Source organism: Prionailurus bengalensis, chromosome B2, assembly GCF_016509475.1.
Source record: "Prionailurus bengalensis isolate Pbe53 chromosome B2, Fcat_Pben_1.1_paternal_pri, whole genome shotgun sequence".
Taxonomy (NCBI): domain Eukaryota; kingdom Metazoa; phylum Chordata; class Mammalia; order Carnivora; family Felidae; genus Prionailurus; species Prionailurus bengalensis.
This window is the reverse complement of record NC_057349.1, coordinates 38,876,546-38,896,421: the sequence shown is the minus strand read 5'-3', so window position 1 is coordinate 38,896,421 and position 19,876 is coordinate 38,876,546. Positions and strand designations below refer to the sequence as shown.

The 19,876-nt window shown below is 49.3% G+C and overlaps 1 protein-coding gene across 1 annotated transcript; it reads right to left on the bottom strand.

The window, feature by feature from the left end:
* Positions 1 to 1,081: 1,081 nt before the first annotated feature.
* APOBEC2 (apolipoprotein B mRNA editing enzyme catalytic subunit 2) lies at positions 1,082 to 13,070 on the bottom strand. Its single transcript, XM_043591344.1, has 3 exons — positions 12,747 to 13,070; positions 4,159 to 4,723; positions 1,082 to 1,513 (listed from the first exon to the last, which is right to left on the bottom strand). Exons 1-2 carry the CDS (start codon positions 12,902 to 12,904, stop codon positions 4,180 to 4,182), a joined length of 702 nt encoding a protein of 233 aa, XP_043447279.1. The 5' UTR covers positions 12,905 to 13,070; the 3' UTR covers positions 1,082 to 1,513; positions 4,159 to 4,179.
* Between the last annotated feature and the right edge of the window lie 6,806 nt (positions 13,071 to 19,876).

The following is a 19,876-nucleotide window of genomic DNA, read 5'->3' as shown; positions in this document are numbered from 1 at the left end:
ACTCGTGTTCTTATCACACTGCAGCCTGATAGGAGGCAGCAGTTTCAAAAAGTACTTCACTTTTGTATCTCTGGAACAGACAAGTTCATGTTGTTGGGTAGGGGTAGTGCAGGGCCAAGTTCATTGTTAGGTTTTCTTGAAGCTTCACTTCTGTCCACATATGGTAAAACCGAAGGGGTAAAAGAAATGTCTAAATACAAAACACAGAGAATGAGAGTGGGATGGTAAGAGCAACCTTAGAATGAAAGTATTTTGTTTATGCAAATAAATCTTTGCTTTTGGCTCAAAACATTGATTTTGTAGGCTTCTACATTTAAAGGAATTAGGGTTAATTTTTTTCATGGAGTATGAGCCTTGATGATTCTTTGAACAAAGACTAGTCTTGTGGAGGACTGGCTGTAAGTGGAATTCTGGGACTCAGCAGGGATACGATAAAGTGCTTTGTTATTTGCATATAGTCTTGGGGTCAAATTCTGACGATTTATCACACTTGAAGCTTGGGAAGAAGAGGCATGGTCTGATAGAATGAGCACATTATTCCTGGAAACCTAGTTAGAGTTTGGCAAACACCCAGAAATTCACATGTGAAATTTTGCTTCTCCATAAGACTCAAGCCTTTTAAGAAACGAGACTTGACACCATCCTGCCATCACCATTGAGTACCACATACCAACTACTCCTACAGTATGTGTGTCTGAACATTGAAATCCTACTTATCCTCTCCTTAAGATGCTAATTGCTTATTAGTTGGCAGTCGGAACATGGATATCTTGTAAACAGATTTCCCCTGCCTTTGTTTCACCCTCCGCCATATTCCTTGTCTTCAGAGAAGGGAAAAGGCACTCAATTACAAGTAATCACAGAAGAAAATACTGGATAAAGGTCAAGACTGGGGTGGGAAGTCCGCCTAGGAGAGTTAGTATCCTGTGTTGCCTGGACAAGCCCTGGATTAAGCCTCCCTTCCACTTTCTAATATCCTGGCTTGGCTCATAGCCTGGGAGCGTCCCTATTCCTAGGACTTGTTCACTGTACATAGTAACTTCTAAATGTCCAAGTTCCCTAAAAAACCTGGTCACAGAAAAACCACACCACTTCTTTTATTAATGTTGCTATCTTTCTTTAAAAAAAAAAAAAAAACAAAAACAACTTAACAAATACACATCCGGACATATTTCAAAGATCTGCACAAACCTTGGGTCTGAGGCTCTTTGCCTCAAAGCCACCCATTTGGGGGAATAATTAGGCCCCTCAGCCCCACAGATGCCTGCGGCCTATATGCAGTTGTCATTTTCCTTGCAACTCACTTTTCCCAAGAGCAGCCTTAGAGCAGCCTTAGAGAGAGCCATGGCTTAAATGATTTACAGCATGAGCAGTATATTTAGAGTCCTTGGAGGGCCTGTGCAGGAGGATTGGTTGGTGTCCAATGTTGTCCAGCTCAAGTGGTATTAGGAAGTCAGACATGTCCCAGATGGCCATACATGTCACTGCTGTCTCCTGGTGGCAGCAGGCAGACCTTAGTGAGAAAACAAGAAAGCATGTTACTGAGAGCTCTGCTGGCCCCAATGAAGAGTTTCTTTTGAGCTGAGGTCTCTGTGTGCCCTCCCCAGCAATCTGAATTTCTCCCCCAGTTGCCTGTGATTTCCACTGTTCCCAGTGTTAGGTTTGCTCTATTCATGTTTTGGTGTGGTTCACACAGGGAAAACCCCAGAAGATCCCTACTTTAATTCTATTCTCTTGAGTTAGATACATGGTTAAGTCCTATTCTGTCATTTTTTTTAAAAAGATGGAATAAGAAACGTAGGGCAAATTTTCTTTAACAAATGCCCATTTCTTAGTATTCTAAGCGGAGTTGTTCTTTAGGGCTTTTAGATTACAACTGGATTTCATGCCTTTTTTTTTTTTTTTTTTTTTTAAACTGGGTACATTTTAACCTTTCCCTTCAGGAACATGAATAACTCAAATACAGTACAGAGAAGCATGTTAATGGGTCCAGATAATACGGTCATGTACACTAATGGAAAGAGGCTTATAAGGTGGAACATGTCCAATAGTATTTTATTTTAAAATAATTTGACTTGGAAATGGACTTTCCCCTCAAACTGATTTATCTATTTTACTTCCGTTTAGATTAGCGTAAGATACAACCCTCAATTATCCAAAATTAAAAGCTCCTTTTAATCCTCCTTGAAATGCTTACTTTTTATAGCAGATTTAGCTATCTAATTATTTAACTTAATGGAAGAAACAACGTGCGTGCACAGGTGCGCGCACATGCACACACACGCATCTCTGAAGACTTGCTGGTTAGGCAGCTGGAAGAAGTGGCCTGTGACTCAGAAAGGCATTTACGAAGAAAGTATACTATAGTTAAAATTAAGCTACCATTCATCATTCTGGAGTCTGAGTAGGGTTTATAATTACAGTGATAGCACCTACACTAATATAATTCTCAAGGTGTTTAAAAGTTTGGTATTTTCAGAAGTCACCCTTAGAAATCTATTTTTATCACTCGCCACCACTAGAGCGGTGTCATATTTTATGTGAACAGAATACCATGTTGCATTACGTGACCATATTCTCACTGAATTCAATGGGCCCTGCTTTTTGTAAAAAATGGCCAAAAATCATGTCCTCTCGGATTGGCAAATGCTCAGCTGGAGAATTATCAGGCACCCTGTGTGCATGTCTAATAGCAGACGTCTGGCAACATCGAGCTCCAGAACATTGATATTTCCAAAAACGTGTCTATGAAGCCACATGTTCTCTTAAGAATATTAAGGGTGAGAGAGACCAAGAGTAAATTGGATCGCTTCATAGAAGCTTCATCGCTTCATAGAAGCTTCATAGAAGCATGCTGCATTCACATTTTGTTAATATGTGAATTGTTCCAGAATTTAAGTTGGAGAAGAGGGTGGTAAAGACCCTTTCTTCGTTTCTGGAGGATCTTGATCAGTAACTCAGGCCTTGTGAAGGGACTTGGTTATAGCATTTCTGCGGGAGCAAACTAGATCAGACCGAACTCAAAAAAAGTTAGCAAAGGATCTTTTACCCTCTTTCCTGAGGGTAATCGGCCTGTTTCTGTGAGAGTCTAATTTACCCTCAGCAAGAGGCCAAGTTGGCCTTAATTGTGTCCTAATTATTTGCCTAAATAGCTAATCTTTACTTCCAGTTCTGTCACATCTTGATGTCTGTAGGAGGCTACTTCTGAGCTGCTGTCTCATTTACAAACATCTTTTTAACCTTTTCTATATTCCTGCATAGAGGAACTTGTTGCTGTGGTATCCCCATTCCTGAATACAGCATTTTTCTATGAGTTCCGCTGAGGTCTTCTCAAAGTAAGAAAAATGTTCTTGTGTTGTATATTCACACCGAAATTATTGGTCTCCTTCAAGGCCGAACCATTTATTTGAAAACATGAAAGCCTCTCTGGCAAAATAATAATAAGTTGAATACAAATCCATTTGGGGACTTTCAAAAGTACCCCAAATGAAAAAGTTACATTTGAAGGAATGAAAAGCCTACATTACAGGACAATGGAATGGTAAGATTGCAATTGGGGGTGGGAACAGGGCCTCCAGAAGATGTCCGGAGTCAGTAAGTCTGGACTCAACGCCAGTGGGGGCATGCTTCTTGAGGGACAGTCTGACCACGGCAGGTCACTCGGTCTCACCAAAGCTTGAAGATTCCTGTCAACCTTTGAGTATTCCAAAGTTCTGGGGAAAGTTCATTTGATACAACAGGGTAGAAACGAAAAGGGTTTAGGGAGACGAATTTGCAGTTAAGAGAAAAGGAAAACTTGGGATCTTCTAAAATGTGTTTACGGGGCGCCTAGGTGGCTCAGTCGGTTGAGTGTCCGACTTCAGCTCAGGCCATGATCTCACGATTTGTGGGTTCGAGCCCCCCGTCGGTCTCTGTGCTGACAGCTCAGAGCCTGGAGCCAGCTTCGGATTCTGGGTCTCCTCTCTCTGCCCTTCCACCACTCGTGCACTAACTCTGTCTCTCAAAAATCAATAGATGTAAAATGTGTTTACAACCCCCCCAGAGCAGAGAAGGGAAATTCGTTCCTGGCCAGGTCAAACCTCCCGCACTCTGCCACCTGCCCGCCAGCCTTCGACCCAAGTTCAAGGCTAACAAGACCACAGGGGCGCCGTGACTCACGTGAGGCTGGGCCCGGCGGGCCTACTTCAGGATGTCCGCCAGCTTCTCTTCGTAGTACAGGAAGTTCTCCTGAATGTCCTCCCAGGGCTCAAAGGCCTTGGACTCGCCCTCTTCCTGCTCCACAAAATTCTGCCAGACGTACTCGAAGTCCTGGGGCTTCATGATGCGCAGCCGGCAGCCGGCCTCCTTCAGCCTCCGCAGCGCGGCCTGGACGTCGGGCTCCTCCCACATGAAGAGGCGCCCCACCAGGATGAGCAGGCGCAGGTTCTTGGTCTTGCCGAGGGTCCGCACGATGCGGTCGGCGCAGGCGGCACAGGGGCTGGACGATACGTACCAGGTGACGTTGTAGCGCACGGCCGGGTCGCAGGCCGGCAGGATGGTGTTGAAGAAGGCCTCCTCGGCGTGGGCGGCGGCGTGCTCGTCCTCCAGGTACCCGCGGGAGGCCTGCACCTGACCCCCCTTGCCCTGCGCTTCCACCACGTAGCAGAGGAAGGTCTTGTTCCGCCCGGAGCTGTACTCCACGTTCCGGAACTGAAACTTAAAGAAATTGACGGGCAGCCGCTCCCTGTGGGGCGAGAGGGCAGAGGGGACAGGGGAGGAGAAAGAAGGATGAGCGCTTATGTCTAAAAGCAGGTGGCTCTCCAGCCTCGGTGCCTCAGAGACATGTCGGCTCTCCCGGGCAAAGCCGGCCTTGCCCAGGCTAGCATCAGCGACCACACGGCGTGAAAGAATTCAGAAAGGTGTTATCTGGAGCAGGGGAGAGAATTTGGAGGTGTGCATTCAGGTCACCCCAATAGTGAGGGTCTCCAAACCCCCCACCATCCCTCCAACACACAGCACGCGCCTGCGTTTCTAAAGCACTCTCTGGCGGGAGGCTACATAGCCCAATCACCCAGAGGACTCTACACATGTCAGTGCCTGGGCCCCATGCCAAGGCAATGAAATCAGAAGGTCTGGAGGGAACCCAGGCACCAGCATTAAACAAACAAACAAACAAACACACCCTCCAGATGATTCTAATAGGTGGCAACGTTGGAAAAGCAGTGTTCAAATAGCAATCTTACAAAGTAGCAAGCATGTAAAATTTCTCATGATAGAGCAAGAAGAAGATTTTGCGGAACATTTCCTGCTTCCATTTCTGGAAGATTTTGCGGAACATTTCCTGCTTCCATTTCTCCTCCTTGTCACTCATGGCTGTTGCATCTTGGTCCTGGGCTGGCCCACAACGCACAGTACCCCCCTCTCCAGGTGACTTTCTCAAGTCTGTCTTTTCCCTCAGGTGAAGGAGGGTTGTCACACAATAAGTGTCCAAGAAGCTTTTATCTTTGAGGTCAAGCTATCCAAGAGTACCTTGATAGAGTTTAGGTCACATGTAGTATTGAGTCATGTCAAAGTCAAAAAAGACTTGGGGGGTGCCTGGGTGGCTCAGTCGGTGAGGCGTCCGACTTCAGCTCAGGTCATGATACCATGGTTTGTGAGTTCAGGCCCTGTGTCTGGCTCTGTGCTGACATCTCAGAGCCTGGAGCCTGCTTCGGATTCTGTGTCTCCCTCTCTCTCTGTCCTTCCCCCACTCACACTGTTTCTCAAAAAAGGACTAAATGTCAAAAAAAAAAAAAAAAAAAAAAGACTTGGCCTCTACCCTCCAGATGCTTATAAGCTAGCAGCTCCACTCTGGCTAAGACAGCTGAGAGCATTTTAATTTTAAATGCACAGGGAGCCATGGAGGACAAGGCACCAAGGTTCTTGACTGTTTAGCCCTGATTTAGGCGGCAGCAGAAAATTGTTACAGCCTCTTGAGTAAGGAAGGACGTAATAAAAGTGACGTCCGGGGTGGCTTTAGGTAGATAGTGAGGCTGGGGAAAAGCTTGAAATTAAGCAAGCCCACTTGGTGTCTTAGGACGCCAGACTTGGTGATGACTATGTCTAGGATGAGCAGGAAATGAAACCAGCAGAAAAAGACCGGGTTTGGGGGAAAGTTTTGTAGTTAAAAGAAGGAGAGAGAAAAGGAAAGGGGCTAGAGAGGGCATCAGAGTTGATTGTTTTTATCTTTGTGTGTCTGCGTGTCTTTCTAGAATGGGGAAGCCTATTGTAGGTTGGAGGGCCAAGGAGATGACGAGCGTTTAACAGGAGAGATTGAAATGTCAGGAGAGGAGGGGATTGAGTACTGGCTTGGAGAGGCTGAATGTTTTCTTTTTTTTTTTTTTTGTTAAAGTAATCTCTGCAGTTGCCCCAAAAGATACCCTGTGGCAACCATGAACTCTGCTGTTACTGCCCTACATGCCTTCCCTTTCTAACTTCCAGGGCTACAGGGAAATCCCAGATGTCCCAGGGCCTTGTCTTCTTAGGGCTAAGCAGCCAGGTGCCAAAGAGCTGAAAAAACATGAGCTGTTTCCCTGCCGTATTCCCCACCCCCATCGCAAAATTTGCTCCACCCAAGTTTCCATATCTCTTGCTGTCAAGTTCAGTTTCCACTGTGGAGATGGATGTGTTTGAGGACCTGGCCCCAGGATTCTTTTGGGTACTATACTTAGCTCTCTAAACCCCTCTGTCCCCAGTCAAATGTGTTTATTATTTACTTAACATTTGGGGAGAATGGATGGCCTAATGGTTCTCCTCTCCTATTTCAATCCCTGTTGGGAATTCATTTACAATGAGCTCTCCCCAATGAAAGTTACCCTTCAAGACCATGCCTAGATTTTACTGGCTGCTAAATGGTACCTTCACTTTCCAGAGTGGATTTTTTTTTTTCTCCTGAGAAGCACAAAGCCTACCTTCCTTGTCCAAACACTTGATGCTCTTCAAGGCCATTTGCCAGACACTCCCCTGCCCCCAAATCTATCCAGAGCCAACCGTATGGTGGATTCTCAAAACCCTTGGAAGTATTCACAACTGTGTGTCTGGTTGGGGGCTTCACCAATAGCTGCCTGTGTGGCCCCTTGGGTTTCCTTCTGGAGCCCCCAAAAGTGTTGCTCCAACTTGGCCAAATGCAGCGCAGTGAGAGTATGAACTTGGCCCAGCATATAGTTACGAGTTGGCTGGTTAGTGTGAGGCTGCTATTTCTCCCAGCCTCTCTTAAGCTTTGATGCTTTCCCCTCCTCCTCTTCCCTTCACAGGAGGAGAAGACCCAGAGAAACCTGAAACCCAAGGGAGAGGAAGAAAGTTCACCTCTCTATAAATATCAGTTTCCCACCCCTCTGGCCAGCAGCCCAATAGCCTACTCTGTGCTTCAGCAGGGCCTTCTGGACTAGGTGCCTAAGGAAGGGAAATGCTTTCAAGGGGCAAAGGAAAGTCAATATTGAAATAAAAGTGGGAGTGTGCGGTGAGGAGCTCCTGGGTGGCTCATAGGTTAAGCATCCAGCTTCAGCTCAGGTCATGATCTCACAGTTCATGGGTTGAAGCCTCGTGTTGGGCTCTGTGCTGACAGCTCAGAGCCTAGTAGCTGCTTTGGATTCTGTGTCTCCCTCTCTCTCTCTCTCTGCTCCTCCCCTGCTTGCACTCTCTCTCTCTCTCAAAAATAAATAAACATTAAAAAAAAAAAAAAGGGAAAGTCAGGGAAGGTCTTGGTTCCCAGTCTTTCAGCTTGTTCAAAAACTGGGCTTGCTTGGCTTCTCAATGGGCTTCTTGGTTTTCCAGAAGGAGCATAAGGGGCAAATGAGGTCCTTTGGGCCTCCCACAGGCTGGAACAGCAGGCCCTGAAGGGCAACAGAGGTGGGAGAGGGCTGAAATCTCTCCAGGGAGCTAGACAATATGGTCATCTCGGGTGATTTTATAGAATCACAAAATAAGTCAACACTGTTATGCCTGCTAGTGGAAGGAAGGAAATAGTGACACTAATTTCTTAGATAATCACAAACATCTTTTTTTTTTCCTAGTAGCATGATGCCTGAGTACCATATTTACTTATAGCCCTTGCTGTCGTCCCCCCAGCGGGTGTTTTCCTGCTGAAGTGGGGTGTGTGTGTGTGCGCGCACACGCGGGTTAATCGGCATGGTGGTCAGGAGAAACATGTGGGTAGCAGATTTCTTCACCTGGGCTCAGCCACTGCTTCAGGCACAGAAACCAACAGTGTTATTCCTTCCCCCCCATTCCCCCTTCTTTAAGCACCACATCCTCATACTTCCTGCACACAAGTCAATCACACTTCGTTTGCAGAGACCCAGGCTACTGGGCATTGCAGTTCTCTAGGCAGGAAACCAAGAATCCTAATATCTGGGAGAGAACATTTGGAGCATGGTCGACTTGATGGAGGGAGCAAGGATGTGAACACATGCAATATATTTATACCATATTTTTCTCACGTTCACGTTTAAAAATATTTGCGTTCCCTAAGCAGAAATCTATACGGTGAAAGAAAGCAACCCGGAAGGCAGCAGAGACTGGTCTGAGATTAAACATTTGCTCCAAAATAATCCATGGAGTGGAAAATCTACTCATAGGTCATTGAGTGTTGACTTGTCTCAGCTTTCCTTGCCAGACCTTTTGTGCCCTGCTCAGAAGAGGCAAGAGTTGCTGGTTTCAGTTTCCTTCTCCCTTTTCCAGACCACTTTCAAAGTGGATGCTGAGGAGTGGGCATGGTCAGAAGGAGACTAGAAGCAGAGAGTTCTAACAGCCTGACTTCCTAGAGCCCAGATGGGGTTTGCTGGGCTGCTGGCTCCTGATTTGCAATTCTGGATGGGATTCTGCCCTTGGTGAGCCCTGAGCAGCTCACTGCCTTTTTCCTGGGAGGCACTGTCTTCACGCTGGAACTTTGACTTTCCCCCAGCCTCGGTGGAAGCCAGGGAGGCCAGAATCAGTGGCTGTCTTCTATTCTTTCTAGGACAAGCCTTCCCAACATGCTCTGGAAACCAGGGCGAGGCGTGAGGGGCTTGTGGCATTCACAGCGGAGTCGAAGGCCCTCACTCCTTGCCCTCCCTTCTCCTCTGAACCCTGCATGTCCTCTCTGTGTACCCCATGTGGCCGGAGCCAACCTCTGGTAGCTAAAGAAGTGGTTGAAAGGAGTCACTGTCTGTGCCATTTATGTCTGTTCCATGCAAATCCCTTTGATAGCAGGTTCAGCTTTATGCAAAATCATATACAACACAACTAGAGACCAACAAAGACAAACACACAGCCAGGGGGCCTGCTAGGCAGAGCCACAGTCGCTCATCACTGGGATGGAGAGATGAGGGGACAACTAGTTTTGATGCCCCAGAGCTTTCCTCAAGCATGCCGAGTTCAGAGAGAGGCACGAACCCGTGGAATTCTCCTCTACACAGAGCGCTGCTGGGTCTTCATGTATCCTGAACTTCTCTCCTCTCAGAAGCCCTCCCTATAATTAGTGCCTTATCCCGATACCTGGCAGGGAGCCGAACATACAATAGGTGCTTGTTCATCAGTTCAGTTATTTACTTACTCAACAAATACCTGTTGAGTGTCTATGAGGAGTCAGGCACTATTTTTTGTGCTGGGGATAAAGCAGTTAAAAGGCAAAGTCCCTGGCCTCATGGAAGTTAAATACTAGTGGGGGAAATGGGCAGTAAATAAATGATTCTTATTCAGTAAATATTTGTTGAATATAAGAAGCCTCCCATTTATGGCTTTTTTTTTAAGATGCAGTGTGGTGATTTGGAGTCAGACAGCCCTGGGGTTACACCCTACTCCATCCATTAACTTTGGGCAAATTACTCATCCCTTTGAGGCTTGGTTTTCCTATCTGAAAGATAGGTCGAGTGATCCACCCTCTTAGAGTTTGGACAATGGTCAACACGCAAGAAATTAAACCTGGTACTGATGGATGGTGCCTTCTCTGGGCCTCAAATCTTACCCCTCAGAGCTCAATCTTAAGCATAACCAAACCTGAGCCCTTTCTACTCTTCCTTTTGTGTTTAGAGGGTTCTCTCTTTCCTTGGTGTGCTGGTTCAACACCCAGTTCTATGAAAGAAAGAAAGAAAGAGAGAAAGGGGGGAAGAGGGAAAGAAAAAAGAAAAGAAAAGAAAAGAAAAAGAAAAGGAAAGGAAAGACAAAATAAAAGAAAGAAAGAAAGAAAGAAAGAAAGAAAGAAAGAAAGAAAAGGAAGAGAAAAAAAGAAAGGAAGGAAGAGAGAAAGAAAGGAAGGAAGTCAGTCGTGATTTCTAACATTTGTTGATTTCTGTAAATACTCCCACTATAGAGATTTCAAGAAACCAACATGAAGTCACTGAATGCAAAATTGGAAAGAGATGCATACAGGCCGTTCTCATCGTGAGTTGGCTTTGGCACACCACGACAGTTTTTGACCTTTTTCTAGCACTTCCTACCATGTTATTTTGTTAATGTTCTTAGGTCTGCTTTCTATCTTGAGTGCCGTATTCAAGCCAGAATCGTGACAAATGGGGCATATCTCCTTATTCCTACCTGGTATGCCTTCCTCACCTCACCTCACCTCTGTCTGCTCCCTCTTCTGCTAGTTTGTGGCCCAAATCTAAGGAGCCGTGTAGACAGACCCATCCCCTCTGGGAGTCTAGGCTAGGAGAGGAGCTGTTTTGCTGACCTCCTTGATGCCAGGGTATCTGGAGAGGAAAAGAGGGGAAAGTTGTTCCCTCATCCTGTCCGGTGCACAGACACAGCCACACCTCTGGGCTATTTTAAGCCATCTGTTTACCCAGAGGGGCCCAGGAGACAGATCTCCACAGCTGTTACTTATGGCCAGGAAACTCTCAGGGCTCCACCTCCGTCCTGAACTGCTTTCAGAGCACCCAGAAAACTACCTTGCTGCACCTCTTTTTCTGTGCCTTGGGTCAGAGAAGGCTCTGAGTAGACCTCACAGATGGAGGCAGGTGGAGCCCTGTTTGGGAAATCTGGGACCCAGAATGAATAAGAGGCCTTGGAAAGAACACTTGGCTGGGGTCAGAAGAAGGCTGCTACGTACTGGTTCTGTGGTCTTGAACAAATTACTGAGTCTCCCTGGTTCAGTTTCCCTATCTGTAGAGTGGCAATAACATAACCCCCTCTCCCAGCCCTGTGCTGAGGGTTGAATGGGCTCATGCCAGTGCGAGTATATGTAAACTGGATGAATGTAAACTGGATGAATGTAAACTGCACCAGAGGATTTAACCCTTAGGACCAACCACCCTGGGGCCGCAAAGCGTGTTCAACTGAACACACATGATCTAATTCTGTTCTGGACCTATCCTGCCCCTGCGCTGGGGAGATCACAACACTGCATAGAGTGGGTGTGCACGTGCCTGTGTGTGACCAAGGGCAGCATAGACCAGCAGCCTTAGAGGTTAGAAAATGGATCTCTTCTATAGGGAGCCACTGGATTGTGGCCTCCTGGCCTGGTAGCCCTAGGCCCTCCCTAGGTCTATATTAGTCTGTGCTCCTCTGTTCCTTTAATCCTAGGGGGAGGGTGACATTGGTCGGTTGGGCACGGGTGAATGCAAGTTCCAGGCTCTCGCCTGAATTCTTCCTTTAGGAACTAGGATGCATTTTCCCCTCAGGTTCTCGTAGAGATCAGAAAATATCTGAGCTGGAAGGGACCTTAGGGATCAACTTAGTGTAACTTCCTCATGTTACAAATGAAAAAACTAAGGCCAGGAGTGGAAAATCACTTGCCAAGCTTCAAACAGCAAGTCCAAATGGCCACTCAGGCTCCTCTGCCCCCTGAGGACATCATGCCTCCATTTTTCCTGAAATTTCTCCTAGTGTGGACCCTCCTCTGTTTGTGGGCGTTGTTGGGACTCCCATGAAGGAAGCCCGGGAGCTGAGGGAGGGAATATGGGTCTATGTATCCCCTTTTTCTTTGCCTGTGATCTTTGCAGGGTCTTCTGCAAAAGGAACAGAGAGGAAAGAGGAGGAAGGACCACTTGGTGCTATTCCTGGAGATGTCATTATCTGGACAAGACAGAGGGACCCTGTATGTAGGCCTCTCTTTGGGGCCTGGAGACCATTTGCTCAGGGTCCTTGTTCCTCTGGGCTGTGGCTGAGGGTGGAATGCCTCTTCTGCCCAGAAGCTTCTGGCCCTGGACTGTTACCTGTGCTGTAACTATTGTTTCCCTGGGGGTGGCTGTGAAGAACCCGTGGGCAGATTCAATTCTATAAGGGGAATAAAAAATGCTTCTCACTCAGCCTTGGGAAAGGGTGGGTCTGTTTTCCCTGTCTCAGGATCTTTCACTCCAGAGAGAAGCTCTAAAGAAAGAGTGAGAGCTATACAGATAGAGGAGAGGCCCTCTCAGCAACAGAGAGAAGTCGAGGGAGGAGGTACTTTGGGGCCATCTTTAAATATGCCTGTGTCATCCCCTGTCCTTACCACACTCCCTAGGACTCGACAGCCTGTATCTGGAGAGGCAGGTGGCATCCTGGTACCAGGAGGCCCAAGCGGTGGTTTCATTCTCTGGGCCCTTGCCTCTAAGGAGCTGCCCTCCCTCCCCCTGGTTAGAGGGTCCAAAATGTCACCCCGAGAGGCCAAGCGAAATTTGCAGCTGTGTCCCCCGCAGCCCCTACCATGCATGGTAGGCTCGTGGCTGCAGGTCTGTGACCCTGACCCCTACTATTCCCATCCTAAATTCCCCCAGCCTGCCCCAGCCCACACTCTTCTAGGGAGAGGGACCCGGCCCACACCCAGGTCTCACCCTGTGACGATCTCAAAGGGAGGCAGTTCAATCAGCTCCTTCAGCTTCTCAGGGTCGTCCAGATCTTCCAGATCCTCACCGTTCTGGGAGGCGGGCGCAGCAGGCGCAGCAGGCGCAGCAGCCGCAGCGGCCGCAGCGGCCTCTTCTTTCTGGGCCATGGAGGGGCTGTGGCTCCGCAGTCACTGAGAAAGGGGAGAGGTGGTGAGTTTCCCCGGCCAGGGCCTGGCGGCAGAGGCCCAAGCAGCTGTCAGCAGCTAAATCTGCCTGGGGACGACGGGAAGAGCACTGGGCAGGCCAGGCTTAGTGTTCTCACCTCCTGGCCACAGGCTTTATAACCAGAGCCCTCTGCCCCTCCCCCAGGCCCTCGCCCTCTATCTTTTTTTAATTGAGTGACAGCGGGTGCCGGGATGGGGGGAATGGAAACTCTGGCCATTAGTATCCCCTATTTATCAGGAGGCAAAGACAGGAAGCTGGCAGGTGGGGATGGCGAGGCCTGCTCTCCCTTCCCCCACCAGCTCACACATGTATTCATCCTCTCCCCCTCCACCTTACATCCTTCCCTCTGTTTCCCATGCAACCTTTCCAGCTTCACTGGGGGGGGGGGGGGGCGTGGAAAAAGGGGCCTACAGGTGAGCATCCTGAGATTTGGGGGAGATGCTCTCAGAAGTGTAAGCAGGATGAGGCTTGTGTTGAACGGGGTGCTTGTAGAGACCCACCCCCTCCCCCACTGGCGGGTTCAGGAAAGGAGCATCCTGAGACGGGGTGGGATAAGAGCTGCCAATTTGGAAAGAAACTGTGAGCTGTTACTTAAAGGGAACAGACGCCGATTTGCCTGTTATGAACCCATAATGCAGTGTCGATTTGGGAGCCTCCAGTAGTTAGCGATATTGCTGTTTACGAGCTCCGAGGGTTTTGAAAGAAGACAGGCAGTGAGTTTCGTGGTTTATGTGTGAAATCAGACTGTCAACAGCCGTGGGAGGCAATCTGTATCATCCCGTGTTTCACATAGGGAAACTTGGACTCCCGGAAGGGCTGGTTAAAGGCCTTGCCTAAGGCCATGCAGCCCCGAAAGTGGCAAGTCAGAATTCCAACCCAGGCCTTTGTACCCCAGAGGCCAAACATTTGACCTCCATGGTATGTTCCCTCTCGGTCAGTCCTTTATTCCTTTAACAAATATTTGTTGAGTACCTACTATATGCCAGGTGCCAGTTCTGGTATTGAGACTATGGCACAGAACAAAACAGATGAAAACCCTTGCCCCCAAAGAGCTTGAGGGGGCTGGACAATCAGTAAAATAAGTGATGTACATATAGGCTATTTGCTGGTGCGAAGTGCCAGGGAGAAAAGGCAGGTAAGGTGAGGGGGACAGAAGTGACAAGCGGTGAGGTTATATTTTTATAGAGTGGCCAGGGAAGCACTTTGAAAAGGAAACAACTAAGAGCTGAAGGTTGTGAGGGGAATAATCATACGGATATCTAAGGGGAAAGTGTTCCAAGGGGAGGAAGAGCCGGTGCAAAGGCCTTGGGGAGGCAGCGTTCCTTGTGTGTTTGCGGAACAAGCAAGGACACCTGGGCGACTGGAGAGTCCTGGGAGATGAGGCCAGAGAGATAAGTGTGGGCGAGATAGGTGCGACCTTATGGGCTACTCTAAGGGCCTTGACTTTTTCTCTGCGTGATATGGGAAGCCCCTGTCTTTGAACACATGAGAACATGGTCTGACTTATATTTTTACGGGATCAGCCAGGCTGCTTGGTTGAGGATAGACCAAAGAGCAGAAGCAGAGGGACCAGTTCTAAGCCTATTGAAAGTAATGAGAGACCTGGGGCCCCTAGAAAAATCCCTGAGCTGAAATAGCATTGGAAGATGGACAGATACCTTTTTGCAGATTCGTATCATGGATGCTTAGCAGGGGCCACAGGCATTCATGTTTGGGGCACTGCAAATACTCTAGGACATTCTCAGGGCAGTGGAAGGCTGGGGTCATGGTCACCTAGAGGTTGAAAGTGAGGAAACTGAGAACACTGGGCACTGGTCAGAACCATGCTCCAAGTGGGGCTGGGTGGTGGTGGTGGAAAGGGAGCATACCTTTCCACAGTCTGACTAGACAACAGGAGTCAGGTCAGTTTGGAGTATTGGGGATTCTCTTCCCAGAGAATCCTGAGCAGCACAGTGCCCAGTAAGATGCCCAAGCATTGTGGTTTGCCTGGATGGCCATAATTTCTACCTGCTGTCCAGGTATAGTTACTACTCATGCCCCATCCACTCCCCATAGCGCTCTGGTATCGACAATCAACCCTATGGTCACCCGACCTGATCGGCTGATTACTGAAAGCACTTGTGCAGAGATTGTTTTTCTGGGGGTGTAAAACAGGGTGGTAGTGGTAGTGCCTGAGTCCACAAAGAAAAGGCAGTGATCACAGGTACAAGGCGAACGTACGTTATTACGACTCTGGTCATCACACACACACACACACACACACACCATTTAAATGTGAAGGGTTCACTTCCTTCGCTTATTTGACCAACACTTATCAAGGGCTCCTGCGTGCCACGCACTGTAGGAAATACCAAGAACACAGAGACGCAGGAGGTACAGCCTCACCGGGAGCTCGCAGGACTTGTTGCATGGGGGGCACTCAAGCACGCATCATTTCATTCCGTTCTCACGCCAGTCTCACATGGGCGGGTATTATTGGCCTCGTTTTGCAAGTAGGGACCTGCCGCTCGGGGAGGTGAAGTGATTTGCACAAGATCACACAGAGATTTAAGTCTGGGTCCTCTGAGCATACTTCTTATCCCCAGGACTGCACCCAGCCAGCTCTGATGAATATATGTCTTTTTTTTTTTTTAACATTTTATTCATTTTCTGAGAGAGCATGAGTGGGAAAGGGGCAGAGAGAGGGAGACACAGAATCCGAAGCAGGCCTCAGGCCCTGAGCACAGAGCCCAATGCGGGGCTCAAACTCACGGACTGCGAGATCATGACCTGAGCCGAAGTCAGACGCTCAACCGACTGAGCCACCCAGGCGCCCCTCTGATGAATACATGTCTTAATCAACATCTGCGTGTGTCCCTCTCTACTTCCAGGTCACGGCTACAGCGAGGGGCTTGGAGTAACCAAGGAGAGGTCAAAGGTCTGGGGGGAGGGAAGCGAGGAGGAGGGATTTTTTTTCCAGCGTCTTATTCCCCCTGTGGGGAAGACTTCCCCCTTGAGGACAGGGTCTCCTACTTTGGCTGTCGTGTATCAGGATTGGGAGAGGGGACAAAGTTCCTATCCATGCCCCCATCTCAGCTTTGATTCACTGTGTGATCTTGGCCAAGCCACTAAGCATCTCTGGGCCTCAGTGATGCCAGCTAAGTTACTGTTCTCTATTCCAAGATGGTCAAACAGATGCAAATGAGAAGAGACAGGGCTGGCTCCCAAAGACCTGTGGGGTGAAAATAACAGTGTGGTGCAAATTCCCTGACTGAGTGATAGTAGAGCTGATGCAGAGGTGGACCCAGGCTGGTCCCTTTCTGAAGAGGGGACCCCTTGCTCCCACCACACCCACATACAGTTTTTCCTTTGACACTTGGGAGAGCACCCTGGGCCTTCCCCTGCACTGATAACTGACAGCTTCCTTTTCCACTGCTCCATTCTGGCCCCTGCCCCTACCTGCCATCCTTAGAAGCCCTCTGAGCTAGTGTGGCTATATATGGCACCTCCTGGGGGCCTTGTTCCTGGCTGGTCCCTGGCTCTCCTTTCCAAGTCGGACCAGTTTCCCCTGCAGGCCTCAGAAGGCAGCCACTAATCTGGAGATCAGGTGCCAGGAGCTTGGCTCCACGTCCTGCAGCTGCCAGGATATTCTTTAGGGCAGGCGGTCCCTAACCCCCCTGTTAACACTCTTCAATTCAGTAGGTTTCTATCCATTTGCCCCTCCTGCAGGGGAGGAGACTGGGAAATAGGTTATTTAGTTCAAGATCACCGTAGAGGCCTGTGTGTGGGGTGCTGGAATTTGAACCCAGCCTCTAAGTTCTAGGCTTTTCCCAGTGTGTTTTGCTGCCTGGGATTCAGTAACAGTGAGAGCTCACACTAGCATGGCCCTTTCCTGGGGGCCTGACACTGGTCTAAGTAGGTCATGTCATTACCACATTTATTCCTCATCAGGATGTTGGGGTAGGTGCTACTGTTATCTTCATTTTACGGGTGAGGAAATTGAGACCAGAGAGCTTAAGTGACTTGGCCAAGGTCACACAGCTAGTGATAGCTGAGCTACGTGCTGCCAGAGTCACATTGTTGCTCCTTCAACATTCAGTTCCTACTGATACCAGGACCCCTGAGGTCAGGCTCTGAGGAAGGCGGGGCAAGAAGGGGACTAGGGGGAAGAAAGTGTTCTTCAGGGAGATTGGGCTCTGGAAGCAGTTGGTATAGGAGGGGTACACGTGCACGTGTGTGTCTATGCGGGGGGTGTGTCTGTGTGTGCGTGTGTGCGCACGCGCGTGTGTGTGTGTGTGTGTGTGTGTAGGGGGTATAGGTGCAGAGACAAAGCAGCTGGTGAATGGGGATGGAAACCAAAAAAGGAATTCTTGCGATCTGTCCCTGCAGGCCTCAGCCCCCTTCACTCCGGGTGGCAGTGACTGGAAGGAGCCGGATTTGGCCCAAGGTGAGCCACAGGCTGCCTCTCCCTGTCCCTTTTCCCAGGGTCATTTCAGAAAAAATTCAGGGGCTCTGGAGGTGGCTGAGGAGTAGGAGACAGGACCAGGCACAGCTCTTCCTTGGGTCTCAGTCTGCTGCCTCGCTGCCCTCCCTGGGAAGGGAGTAGAGGCCAGGAGGGGGCTAGTGGAAAATAGAAGCCTCACCAGGGGAAGGTTTAAATTCTCACTTTGTGAAAGAAGACACCTTGGGAGTGCGTTGATGGAGTGGGTGCTTTATGTGCAGGGACAGCTGGGACCCCAACAGCGCGTTGCCCCAGAGACCCAGCCTGGGCATGCCCGTCTCTCGGTCACTACCGAGACGAGGTACACAAACAACGGGCTGCCGGCACCAGACACCCCCCTGGCGGGCAGAAGCCTGCACCCTCCAGCAACCGCTCTGTTGACATAAACACGGGGTGTCTGGAGCTCCAGCCAGGTGGGGGAGGGGGCCCAAGGGTCTCCCAGAGGTCTAAGGCTGAGAACAGAGAAGACACTAGAATCACCAGGCAGGGCAGGGGTTTCAGTATCCTCCTGTTGCAGGACACAACGCTTGGCTCGCCTTGCAGAACACGCTGCTCCTGGGGACTTTAGTCCTGGTCACCGTGGTCCTCCATTCCAGCAGCCACTCCCGGCACCGCCCAGCTCCTGCGGCCGCTTTGAGCCTTTGAGGAAAGTGATCTGATAACAACCATGCATATTAAGGTGACTAATAGTGTTCCTCTTTGAAGGGGTGTTTGCAGGGCCAAAGAACCTACTAGGGGGAAGCAATAAACTTAATCAGTGTTTGAGAGGAGAATTTTAGCGCTTCCAATGCTCAACGGGTGAAGCAGGTGCAGCTTAAGGGGACAGGGGAGTTTTTGGTTGTCCTGTGGGCAGATAATTTCTGGGTGCGCTGGGGGATCTTGGAAAGAAAGACAGTGGAGGGATGAATGAGGCACCTGGTGTGACAAAGAGGGCTTCTCCCGGCCCTGTACTTATTGATCAACAATAAGTACTTAAAACAATCAGGGTCTTGTGCCTGTTTTCCAGAACTACAAGAAAGAGGCCTCTGAAGCTCGGCTTGGGGTGCAGGGGATAGGATGGATGTGGCCACCACAAAGGAAGACTTTGGAGCCCTGGCTCAGGCCTGACAACACTCAGGGGGCCTTACGCTGCCACCAGGGCATCGCCTCTGCCTGCCCTAGGCAAGAGGGGCCAGAGACGCACAGAGCAAACACTTCCTGCACTCTGCCCCTTCCAAACCAGGCTGACCAAACTTTTGTCCACTGGACAGACATACATCTATTGGTCTCCCTGCCTCACCTCGCCTCTGGGTATCTCCATTCTGCAGACTTGGCAAAGGGAGGAAGAAGGTGGCATTCCGGGGAGCGAAGGAGGGGCGGAGATAGAGTAGAAAGAGTCGTACCTTCTCCTGGGGTTGCTGTTTTACCTGGTGCAGCTCCCCACCTCTCCAGATACTGGGGGGAAGGGCGGGATCTGCACAGCCCTGGAGGAGCTCATCTCCCCCTCCCCCTTGCCCCCCACCCCGCCACTCATACTCACATACCATGTGCCCACTCAGAGGCAAATGGAAAAACACCACTCAGGGACAGAGATGCACACACACGTTTGGGATGGTGGGATCCCAGGACACGTCTAGCAGAGACATGAGGAAACTCTGACCCTGTTCAGGCACAACTCTAGGTAACTCTGGTGGTCTAGGAGGGGCCAAGGGCAGTGTGTGCTCAGAACCGGGAGGTGGGGTAGGGTGAGGTCGAGGGGTCCAGACAGATTAGGAGAGTGAGGGCTTAAAGGCACCCACCCAGGAGACAAGGAGCAGTGCAGAAAGGAATTTTAAGGGTGACTTCGAGGACAGAGGATCAGAGTTTGATGTTGGAGTCCTGCCCTTTCTGGCTGTTTCTGCTCAAAGCCAGGAAGTCTCTGAGACTGGCTCATCCTATCGGGCAGTCTTGTTACTCCAGGGCTTGGGACGCCACCCAAATCCAGCTTTCTTCTAGAGCGAGTGTCCAAAACTGGAGGTATCTGGACGCCTGGGTTTGTGGGTCGACTTGCACTGGGGAGGGGGAGGTCATGCAGTCGGCTTGGATGGACTCTCCTCTTCTTGGAGGATCAGTTAAACTTCTAGAAGTAGCTGGCAACACAAAATTCGTAGCTGATATTTGTACTGTCTATATGAGATGATGACAATGAGAAATAATTCTGGGGCGTTCACTCGTCTAAGGTCACACGGTGATAACAGAGCGGGGATGAAAACCCAGGCGGTGTTTATAGGTATTTATAGGTTATGTTTCTATGTCTCCAACAGTTCCACGTATAAATGAGGTTATACGTTCAGCTAAAAGCAGCTTTAGGAAATTTGACGGAGGTGAAGATAAAATCCACCTGAATGTGTGACCTAAAAAGGCAGTCATTTTGTGCGTGTGACACTGGTCAGGCTAGCCCACAGGCCCGAGGAGG